Source organism: Aedes albopictus, chromosome 2 (assembly GCF_035046485.1).
Source record: "Aedes albopictus strain Foshan chromosome 2, AalbF5, whole genome shotgun sequence".
Taxonomy (NCBI): Eukaryota; Metazoa; Arthropoda; class Insecta; order Diptera; family Culicidae; genus Aedes; species Aedes albopictus.
In genome coordinates, this window is record NC_085137.1 from 43,827,208 (window position 1) to 43,839,457 (window position 12,250).

The 12,250-nt window shown below is 38.5% G+C and overlaps 1 protein-coding gene across 19 annotated transcripts in view; it reads right to left on the minus strand.

Annotated features, from left to right (window-relative positions):
* LOC109432543 (voltage-dependent L-type calcium channel subunit beta-1) overlaps nt 1-12,250 on the minus strand; it is a 576,281-nt gene that overhangs the window by 14,739 nt on the left and 549,292 nt on the right. For all 19 annotated transcript variants that reach the window (XM_029871037.2, XM_029871027.2, XM_062849557.1 and 16 more), the window contains 2 exons: nt 9,652-9,886; nt 9,457-9,580 (listed from right to left, as the gene is read on the minus strand). In XM_029871037.2, coding sequence (XP_029726897.1) covers nt 9,457-9,580; nt 9,652-9,886 — 359 coding nt within the window. The remainder of the gene's footprint in view (nt 1-9,456; nt 9,581-9,651; nt 9,887-12,250) is intronic.

Consider the following 12,250-nt stretch of genomic DNA (forward strand, 5'->3'; position numbering starts at 1 on the left):
AAGCAGCTGTTTCACTGGCAACGTGAACACCGTCAAGAATCATATTACCGCACTGTTTGATAAGGAGCGTGAGTCATTAAAACAAAACATATCTACGGCTGTGAAATCGATGGTAACAATTTTATCCGACGAGGTCAAAACTCTGAGCAAGGACCAGGCCCCTGACACGGCCTATATCAATGCATTGGAATCATGGTAGACAGGATGTCCTGGGCGCTAATAAATAGCGCCCACTGTCAAATGCGAAAACATCAACATTTTTTTTGTTTAACGTTTATTTTGGTTTGTTGATCAGTTTTTGGAATCATTTTCTCCACCGCTTATGATCACAAAACACTTCAAACTCGCTTTAATATTAATGTACGGTAAGAGGAGCATGCGATTAGTTGAATAAAGCAACCCAAGAAACACGCATTGTGAATGTGATTTCGTGTGTGGCTTACAACATCAAACAAAAGCTGCGTTTGTTGATTACACGCTTGTTACAATTTGCACGAATATGAGTATAAGGCAGTTAGATGTTGGCTACGATAAATTTCATTCATGCCAGGGGCCTGGCAAGGACGTAAGGGAGCTGTCGTCTTTGACTTTGGACATCACTTCTTTGGAGCCTATGCGGAGTAACCCGATGTTTGAACTTGACATATTAAACGAGTTGAAAGCGATATCGGCGAACATGATACCAGCACCTAACGCAGACATTGCATCTATAGATACCTCCCCCAGTCTACATGCCAAACTCAATGCAGTAATGACCACTAACCAAGACAATTCCGGATGGCGCAAACTTGGCTCAAAAAGTATTTGGAAAGCTGATTGGACGGACTACGACAGGCGAGTATCGCATCGGTCAATTCAGCAGAAACAAGTTGATAAAGCTAAAAGGCGCAAGAGACAGGCCCGACGTAATGAACGAAAACAATCAAATCGCCCAGCACCCCCGAATAATGGCAATGGCAGACCCGACCGACAACGGGATTACAATGCGCGTACTAATTATAATCAACGGAATCGTGAACTACTATCGGATAGAGAACTGCTTGCGGCAGCGAAGGATCGTTTTTCAAGATCGCCAACGAGCTATCGACCGACAATCCAGTTTAAACGAGGAGAAATTTTAAACCCATATCCATCGAATGAAGCACATCAGCGTCCCGTTGCAGTACCTCCCCCGAACCGGATGGCACCAAGAACTTCATCAGCTGCAACCTGCGAAGCATGCGGTGCATGCAGCCATTCGTGTTTTCAATGGAACTGACGGAACCTTCGAAGGTTGACAACGATCCTACACTAGAACTCGGTGAAGCTAAACTGGGCTTGAGCACTTCTCTTCAGCAAAGAGAGGTAATTAGTTTTAATTATGACAATTCACCGTCAAGTTCAAACGTGAATAGCATATTACCATTAATTTCTTCAGTTACAGAAATCCTAATTTATTGTCAAAATTTTAATCGCATGAAAAGCGCATCAAAAATGAGCGGAATTCATAAAAATATTTTAGGCTCCTCATTTTCGGTTATTTTAGGAACCGAAACAAGTTGGAATGACAGCGTTAAAAGTGAAGAAATTTTTGGTAGTAACTATGATGTTTTCCGTAGTGATCGTGATTTAAACTTGACACAGAAAAAATCGGGTGGAGGAGTACTCGTTGCTATCTCCTCCAATTTTAATTCCGAAATCATTATCTCACCCAAATTCAGAGAATTCGAACATGTGTGGGTTAAAGCGAATTTTAATGGTGATATTCATATTTTTGCAACAGTTTACTTTCCCCCAGATCAAGCTTGTAAATCTACATACGAAGTCTTCTTCCATGCAGCGGAAGAAATCCTATCTAAACTACCTCCCGAATATAAAGTACACCTTTACGGTGATTTTAATCAGAACAGTGTCGATTTCATTCCAGATTTCGAAAATGAGAGTATCCTTTTACCAGTCATAGGGGAGAATGAAACATTACAATTTATTTTTGAGAAGTTTGCATGCCTAGGTCTCAATCAAATCAATCATGTTAAAAACAGGCGAAATTGTTATCTAGATTTTTTATTGACAAACATTCATGAAGACTTTTGCGTAAATGAGTCGTTAGTGCCTTTGTGGAAAAACGAGGCTTTTCATACAGCAATCGAGTTTTCTGTGTTTCTGCATAAAAATCACTTTCCCGATGAAAGTGTTTACGAAAATGTTTTTGATTACAGCAGAGCAAATTATTCTAATATCAGACAAAAACTAAATAGGGCAAATTGGCAATCTGTCTTGAAAAATCAACAGAATATTGAAACTGCTGTTGAAGTTTTTTATAAGTTGTTACGGGAAATTATTCAGGAAGAAATCCCGGTTATTAGGAAGCGTAGAAGTTTCGATTCGAAGAATCCCATTTGATTTAACAGGCAAATCATTAATCTTAAAAATCGTAAGCAAAAAGCACATAAAGCTTACAGAATTAATGAAAATCATGCCAATTTGGTGAAATATTTGGATATATCCCAACAAACATTTTTGCTGTATAAGAGTGGAACAAACCACTCTTAAAAAAACATTAGCTTAAGAAACTATTATTCAGCTAGTTCTGTTACTTGGGATGTGATCAACTTAATGTTGCTATTTCTACAGCCTTTACTGAGTACAATCTAAAAACAGAAAATGAAATCAAATCATGTCCTAAGAACTTCTTCAATTACGTCAAGACTAAACTAAAATCATGTAGCTTTCCATCAAAAATGACATTAGATGAAAAAGAAGGAAATAATTCTGAAGAAATTTGCAATCTTTTTGAAACTTTTTTCCAAGAAACGTATTCGAATTTTTCAGACAATGATCGTGATTTCGCGTATTTTTCACATTTTCCTTAATTTTCGAGAGATGTTGGTGTTAGCCATATTAATGTTCAAGACATTTTGCTAGGTCTTAAGAATTTAGACGGCAATAAAGGGCCAGGACCAGATGGAATTCCACCAGTATTTATGAAAAATTTAGCAATCGAGCTCACAACTCCTTTATTTTGGTTATTTAATATGTCACTCGATTCTGGTGTTTTTCCTAGGGAATGGAAAAAATCCTTCCTAATACCAAGCTGATGTCCGCAACTATCGTGGCATTGCAATTATTTCATGTATTCCAAAACTTTTCGAATCAATCATTAATAAAACTATGTTTGGCCCAAGGTTGCAACCATTCATTTGCAAAGATTTACATTCATTTGCTATTATCTCTGTTCAGAAGCATGCTATCGAAAAACAATGTATGGATGAATTTAACCTTGTATTTTTATCTGAAAGTTTGCCGAATAACATTGAGGTCGCACACGCATTCCAAAGTCGTGAGCGAGCTGTGAAGGTAACTTTCCACAGCGTGAATGAAATTTACATTCACCGTGTGGAGAGTTGCCTTCACAGCTCGCTCACGACTTTGGTATACGTTTGCGACCCCAATGTTATTCGGCAAACTTCCAGATAAAACTACAAGGGCAAATTCATCCATACATTGTTTTTCGATAGCATGCTTCTGAACTGAAATAATAGCAAATGAATGTAAATCTTTGCAAATGAATGGTCGCAACCTTGGTTTGGCCAAATAAAAAATCGGATAACAAACGCTCAACACGGCTTTTTAAAGGTCGTTCAACTACTACCAACCTTTTGGAATTTGTAAATTACTCATTGAATGTAATGGATAACGGTAATCATGTTGAGGCACTCTACACTGACTTTAGTAAAGCCTTCGATAAACTTGACATTCCTATGTTGATTCACAAGCTTGAAAAAATGGGGTTTGAAATAAGTCTCCTTACCTGGATTAAGTCATATTTAACTGATCGTCAGCAAATTGTAAAATTCAAAGAGCGAAAATCTAATCCAATTCAGGTTACTTCGGGAGTACCCCAAGGCTCACATTTAGGTCCTCTTCTTTTTATTTTATATGTTAATGACATTTCTTTTGTTTTAAATAAATTGAGGATTCTTATATACGCTGATGATATGAAGCTATTCTTGGAGATCAATAATGACGATGACTACATAGTTTTTCAGAATGAAATAAAAGTTTTTCATACGTGGTGCTGCAAAAGTTTATTAGAGCTTAACCCTCTAATACCCAATCCCGCCTTTTAGACGGGGTATAGTTTGAGCATTTTTGTAATTTTTGTTTCGTGGAAAATCTTTTTTTTATATTTTTGGCTGATATTTAGGACTGTTCTGTACATCTCAAAATGGTTTTTGGTGTATTTTAAAGCGTATTTACATTTTTTTTAAATCATTGAAAAATTGATGTTTTAGTCACCTTTTAGAAGTCATTGTTTATTTTGTATTGAATCGCTACAATTAACATATTTTAAATTTTTCCCAAATCATTATATCCTTGTTTAATAGTTTAAGAGAATCGAATACACTCTAAAATTATTTTCCTTAAAATTACACGGAAAATAAAATTTTCTGTGAAAAAAAATTAAAATAATTATATTTCAACAATAATCATAAAATCTCAAAAAATTCGTTCCCCAAATTGGCTTCCAGGAAAAATATAAAAGTTTGGGGACGGTCAAAAATAAAAATTAGAAAAATTAAAAACTGAAATTCACGAAATCGAGAATTAAAAAGAATCATCTTCCAAAACATGTTTAAATCGATTTTAGATGACGAAAAATGATATTTGGATCAAAATAAAAAATTTGGGTATTAGAGGGTTAATGTAAAAAAATGTAATATTATAAGTTACAGTAGGAAACAAAACACACCAAGTTTTCCAGTAGTATTAGGAAGCGAATATGTTACACGTTGTGAGAAAATAAAAGATCTAGGGATTGTTTTAGACTCCAAACTAACATTTGTGGATCATTATAATGCAATTACTCATAGAGCAGGCAACATGCTTAATTTTATAAAACGTTTTAGCTATCATTTTCAAGATCCTTATACACTCAAAACACTTTATGTTTCTTATGTACGTTCAATTTTAGAATACTGTTGTGTTGTTTGGTCGCCTTATACTAAAAAATATGAAGAACGTATAGAGTCAATTCGACGTCAGTTTTTACTATATGCATTACGTAACTTAGGTTGGTCTGTAATGCCTCTGCCATCGTATGAATCACGTTGCTTGTTAATTAATCTCCAAACATTGAAAAGGCGCCGAGAGTGTGCGATGGTGTCGTTTATCAATGATGTTGCCACTCAACGCATTGATTCGTCTAGTATATTGTCAAAATTAAATTTATATGCTCCAACTCGCCAACTGCGTAGTAGAAACTTATTTGCTGTAGATTTTCACCGTAGTAATTACGCTAAATTCGGTCCACTAAATCAGATGATGTCCACTTATAATCAACATTGTGAAAGGATTGATCTTACCATGACGCGGACAAAATTGAAAAAATACTTTTATGATACTCAAAACCAAGGAACTTAATAAATATTGTTAAGTGGAATAGTGCAATATAAAATGTACAACTAAGCTTACTTATGTAACTAACGGTCTACGAATGATTGACGTCAAATAAATAAATAAATCGAAAAATCTCGCCTCGTAAGAGGGAGATGCCTAAGCGGCAGATGAAAATCCCAGGGGGATGACGAAGGGCCAAAATCAGGAACCCAACATTCGATTCAACATGGCGTCCAATGTTTTTGTTTTGATTGCTTAATTCATGGCAAAATGCGCTGGAAACATCGACACTGCTTCGCTGCTGCATATAATATTATGCAAAGTGATAAAGAAAGAGAAACAATTATCAAAAACAACAATTTCGGTTGATATGTGTAATTCCCGAAATAAGCACTAGCAACACACGAGCCACACACCCGAAAATCAGGAGCAAGTTAGGGTATACTGCCCAGAAAGCGGGTACCAAAACGCGCCGTACCAAAAACGATGATGGGTGAGGCGGCGATGTACCGAGTTTGACAGCTGTGTCACCCCACTGGAAAATCCGACCGTGGAAAGCAATAATGTCTCGCCTTAAAGAAGGGAGACGCCAAAGCGGCAGATGAAAATCTGGCCGGGGCTGGCAATAATGTCTCACCTCAGAGAAGGGAGACGTCGAGGCGGTAGATGAAAGTCTGGCCGGGACAAGCGATTTCAGAGGAATTCCAAAAAACGAATTCGAGGTAATAAATGTTCAAGTAGTATTTAAAGTATTTAAATAGTAGGAGCGGACCTGGTGTGATGGTTAAAGCACGTGACCATCACGCCGAGGACCTGGGATCGAATCCCACTCCCGACAAACTCACAAAATGTGAGTTCTTCTTTCGGAAGGGAAGTAAAGCGTGGGTCCCGAGATGAACTAGCCTAGGGCTAAAAATCTCGTTAATACAGATAGAAAAAAAAAAAATATTTAAATAGTACAAGTCAAACAAATGACGTTTAAAAAAGTTGAAGTAGAATTAAATTGCATTATTCGTTGAACAAAAGGAGATGTGGTACACAGTAAAACCGCTCAGCACTAAAATGTGTAAGCCCTACTCATAAGTGCATAATTTCCAGACCACACAAAAATGTGTTACAGTTACACATTCTCAAAAACAGCTCGTACACTCGTCTAGATGCTAAATTTCGATATTTTTTTGTTTTCCATGGTCACTAGTAAACCTAGCTAGATTGCTGTACATTTTTTTTTGCGAATTTAACGATTTTGCGGACACAAGAGCTAATTTTGTGAATGTGCAAGGGTTACACATTTTTGGTGTAGTCTGGAAATTATGCACTTTTGTGCTGAGCGGCGTTAGCGTGTAGTTTGGTGTATAACTGAGTAGGTCATGACGTGGATGAAAATTATTATCATTCGATCTGTCAAGCTGGAGGGTACCACACCAGCTATGGCAGATTATGCACGAATACGGATTCCCGGATAAACTGATAAGATTGATCAAGGCGACGATGGATCGAGTGATGTGCATAGTTCGAGTATCAGGGACACTTTCGAGTCCCTTCGAATCCCGATGAGGGTTCGGAAGGGTGATGGTCTTTCGTGTTTGCTGTTTAACATTGCTTTAGAGGCTGTAACGATTTTTAGGAAGTTTTTAGTTACACTCATTGCACAATTATGGGTCACTCAAGGAACAACCATTTCATAATATGAATCGTTTTTCATACAAAAATAACACTTTCATTATTTTTATTTTATATTCTCATCATTGAAACCCCTTTTTATTGTTTTAAATAAAAATCTGCTTGTAAAATTCACTTTAGGCGGTGAAAATTACTAAAATGTTGGTGAATAATGAAAACCACAATAATGGGTCAAAATTGGCTGTGTAACAATTATGGGTCAATTTGTTGCCTATTATGGGTCACTTAAGAAAAATCGGCTCAAAAATAATGTTTTGTCTATTTTTTCAATGAATGATCACTTATTCTCGATAGATCAACTATAGTGGAATCTAATACCGGTCTCAAACCTCTTAACGAAGCGCGTTTTCACGATTTGGAATCAATTTTTCAAAATTGGGTCAAAATCTCCAACACAACCACCGATAAACGCCTAAAAGTATGCAATGCCCATGTACGCAGAACTGTCAATATTATGCTGCACAAAAAGTGACCCATAATTGTGTGATTTTCGGTGTTCCTTGGCACAATAATGAGTCACTTAAATTTTGCCAGAAATAAGCTTTAATTGGCTGTAGTCACATGAATTTCTACATTTAGAACGTTAATTATACCTTTGTTCTGGTGACGATACCATTTCGCACATGAAAATCACTGAAGCTCGCTTTTACAGAGCTTACGAAAGCAGCGCACGCACTGTCCGATATTCACAATCGAAGCGTTACTTTGACAGCTAGTTTTGCGCCGAGCAAAAAAATATTGAAAATATGTATGTTTTGATGTATAAGCCCGTGTGCGATACGTATAGTGACACAAAACAAATCAACTTATGTGCGAAAAATAATAATAGCTAACAAAAGCTTGCAATTAATTAGTATTTATCTATTAAAGTGGAAAGTGACTAATAATTGTGTGTGACCCATAATTGTGCAATGAGTGTACTTGGTTTTGCTGATGATTATTGATATAATAGCTCGCAAATTTGAGACGATGGCGGAAACGTACATCCGACTGAAGAATGAAGCCAGGCGAATCGGATTAGTCATTAATGTGTCGAAGACAAAGAACATGATGGCCAAGGGCTCCAGGGAGGAATCACCGCGCTCTCCACCTCGAACTTCTGTCGACGGTGATGACATCGCCGGTTGAAGAATTCGTGTACTTGGGTTCACTGGTGACCAGGGTTCCTGATTTCCACTTTTTATCTTCTTCCACATGCGAAGACAGTCAGCAGCGAAGGGTTGTCGCTTTAGTTTGTGTGCTTGCTTGTCAGCGACGACAGCAAACTCCGGCGAACGGTGGGAAGCCACACTTGGAAAGTACTCATTCGTCCACATTCGCATCGCAAGCGATCGAGCGGTGATGCAATTCGTGAGTGATATTGTGCATACGAATTTTTGATGTTCCCAAAGAATGTTTATTATTTTCTTTGCTAATCTAGCATTTCAACAACAATACACTTAAAATGTATGCATTACATACAAAAATTCTCTTCTAGTTATGATAATAGCCGCTTCGATCGCTCACCAGCATTCTTCACCATTCACCATTCATTCATTCGCGTGCGATCCAAACTGCGACGAACGGCAACGAATATCCATGTCGAACAATTTGCCCATCGCTTCTCACTGGTGATGGGGTTGCATGTTTGATCATGACTATCCGTTTGCTGCATCTTTCTCGATTCGCTTCAGCAAAGAGGAGTGAATATGAATAGAGAGAGGCGAATATACCGATCCTTGCTGGTGACCGCCGAAAACGACACCAGCAGAGAAATTCAGAGACGCATTGTGGCAGGAAATCGAGCTTACTATGGATTCCGCAGAACTCTACGATCGAATAAAGTTCGCTGTAGCTCGAAGTCAACTAAATATCTACAAAACGCTGATTAGACCGGTAGTCCTCTACGGGCACGAACAAATGGACCCTACGTGCAGAGGACCAACGCGCCCTTGGAGTTTTCGAACGGAAGATGCTGCGTATCATCTACGGCGGAGTGCAGATGGAAGCCTTGGAGAAGGCGAATGAATCACGGGCTGCATCAGCTGCTGAGAGAACCAACCATTGCCCACACCGCGAAAATCGGAAGGCTACGGTGGGCGGGTCACGTCAGTAGGATGTCGGATAGCAACCCGACTAAAATGGTTCTCGAGAGTCACCCGACCGGTACAAGAAGACGTGGTGCGCAGCGAGCTAGGTGGGTCGATCAAGTGGAGGACGATTCGCGGACCCTTCGCAGAGTGCGGAACTAGAGACACGCAGCCATGGATCGAGCAGAATGGAGGCGACTCCTATGTACAGTAGAGGTCCCTCAGGCCTTAGTCTGACCGGTAAGGTATGTAGGTACATGAGTAAATATCACGGTGAATATGGATTTCAACCCAAAAAGCGCAAACGTTTTCAAATGAATCTTACCTGCACTTCCGCTAAACAAGACGACCTACTGTTGGAACGCTCCATTATCGCTCGCTTCGATGGATTGTTCATTAGGGAACGTTTCGCTAACGATATATCAGCTTGAACACGAGTTATAATTATTCTGCGAAGAAAACGCATCGTTATCGCACGCGGTCTAACCGATTTACCGAAATACTCCATAGCTATACCCACCTGGATTCGAATCGACGTTTTAAAAAATCAAACAACGCCTTCTGCATCATGTCGGTCACCTCGTAACCCTTTAAACTTGGACCCACTAGTACGACTGGTCTCATTGATGGCACTACGTCATATGGTGATGATGTTTCCTGCTTTTTGAAGAACGGTTTCCGCTTCTCCTTGGTAGGTGGCGTGGCGAGGGGGGTCTTCGGGTGCCGGGACGCGCCCATCGAATCGCTATCGTCTCCTGCGGAGGCGGTTGTGCGGAATAAGGAAGAATGACAAAGAAAAAGGGAAAATCGAAAAGATGTAGTTATCTGATTCTAGTTTTACGGGTCCAGAAAGCGTAGATATATGATCTCCTATAGCGACGATATATGTAGTAGTTCAACAGATAGAGTTTGTAGGTTAAACAGTATTGCTCTTTTGTTTTGTTTATAAAAGGTACGTTCTTGCTGATTTTCTTAAGCACAAAGATGTTAGTGACCACTTAAAGCATCAATATTAGCAGATTAGCAGAACAAGCAACTCCAATATGGAAATATCTGAAAGCAAAACTTAAAGCACGTTTAGTAACTACACTAGCTAAAAGTACATATGAGAATAAAGTATGAATTGAAAAATTAAAAGTAATGAATTTGAGAATTTATACATTTCTAATAAGAAACAATAAATGTTGTAATGTAAATAACAACGGTATGTTCTTATGAATAAATATCGAGTTTACTACATTGCAACTGTCAAACATACTCTGAACAGCTGTTCGGTATGAATAAAAGTAGCGTTAAATACAAGTTTTCCGCCAGAAACTCCTCCCAGGAGTTTTTACCAGAATTTATCCCGGGTTTTTCCTGGAGGTTTGTCCGAACATTTTCTAAAGTTTCTTCCGGGATCTTCTTAGAAGTTCGTCGGAATTAACTCTACAGTGTTTTTCCTGGTTTCTACAAGATAAGCATCTAGATATTTTCACGGACTCTCTTCCAGAGTTTGTGTCAGGATTTGTACTGAAGTTTTTCCAAGAATTTTCTCAGAGGTTTTCGCAGAATGTCTGCTTTTTCCGATTCTTTGCAAAAGTGTATACCAGCACTTTCGAAGATCCTCCTTTAACTCATTCTTCAACTTCAATCTGCTTCAGGAATTTCATCCACAGATTTATCCGGATATTTTTCGGAGTTTCTCGCGGGACTACTTTGGAGGTCCTTTTGAGATTTCCCTAGGGGTCCTTGCGAGTTTTCCGAGTTGATCGCTGGTTTTCTAAAGTAGCTTGTACCGCTTTTGTCCCAGATGTTTTCTTGAGTTTTCCACGCAATATTTCCTCCATAGACTTCTGCAGATGTTCTGCCAGGGATTTCTTCCAAACAAATTCCGGGATTCTTTATAGTATTGCATCCTGGATTTCTACAGAAGGACCTCTCAGGATTTCTCTCAGATATTTCGCGGATTTATTTAGACGTTTTTCCTGGGATAATACTCAGCAGTTTCTCCCCTGCTTCTTTCGATTCATCTGCAAATAGAGATTCTCCTTTAGCTCATTTTACCAACAGCTCCTCCCGGGATTTTTTCCATAGGTCCTTCAGGAGTTTCTGCCCGAGTTCCTTTAAGGATTTCATCCAGAGTTTTCTGCAAAATGATTCCTAGAGTTTCTCGCAGGATTACTGTCCCGGTTTTCCGTGATTGCTTTTAAATAGTTTCTTCCTATATTTCCTTCAAGAGTTTGCTGCTGGATTTCTCAGTGATTTGTACCGATGTTTTCCCAGAAGTTTCCCGAGGTTTTGGTAAGATTTTTTCCAGAAGCTTCTGCATATATGCGTTAAAGGATTTCTTCCAAAGAAATTCCCGAATTCCTTACAGTGTTTTTCTCTAGATTTCTCCAAAAGGGGGCTTATTTCTAAAGTTTGACTCCACATTTTTTCTGAGATTTTCCCATAGATTTTCCCAAAATTTCTGCTTTTTCCGATTTATTTTTTTCCCGCATTTTTTTTCCGAAAATCCTTCTTTAACTAGTTTTACTAAAAGCTCTTCCCAGGATTGCTTCCAAAGTTTCTTCTGTTAAAGTTCCTCCAGGGATTTCATCCAGAGGTTTCCCTTGAATGGATACTAGATTTTCTCATCGTTCGAATTTTCGAAGTTCTGTTCGAGATTTTTCCAAAGTTTTTAATGATTTCTCCCGATATTTTAATGGAATTCCCCAAGAGATAGTTGCGGGTTTCATACAGTAGTTTCACCAGAATGTTTTTCTAGTTATTCTAAGTTTTCTCGAAATTTTTGCATGATTTCCTCCAGAGACTTCTGCAAATGTTCATCCAGTGATTTCTTTTAGAGTATTTCTCGGGATTACTTCCAGAGTTTCTTCCGAAATTTCCCTAGTATTTCATTTCGGGTTCATGCTCTGCTCATGTCTACGTTGCCCTTTGCAGGCATGTACTAATTGCTGGTACGACGAAATGTACTGGGGAAAACTTGAAAATTAGAAGACACAGAATATTGTGTAATTGGAAAATTAAGATTCGAACCCACGACTCCGTATTCGCTTAACAGGCGCTCTAGCAAACTAAGCCACAGAACAATTAACGATTCTGCGGAATAAAAAGTCTAGCCAGTCTAGAAAATA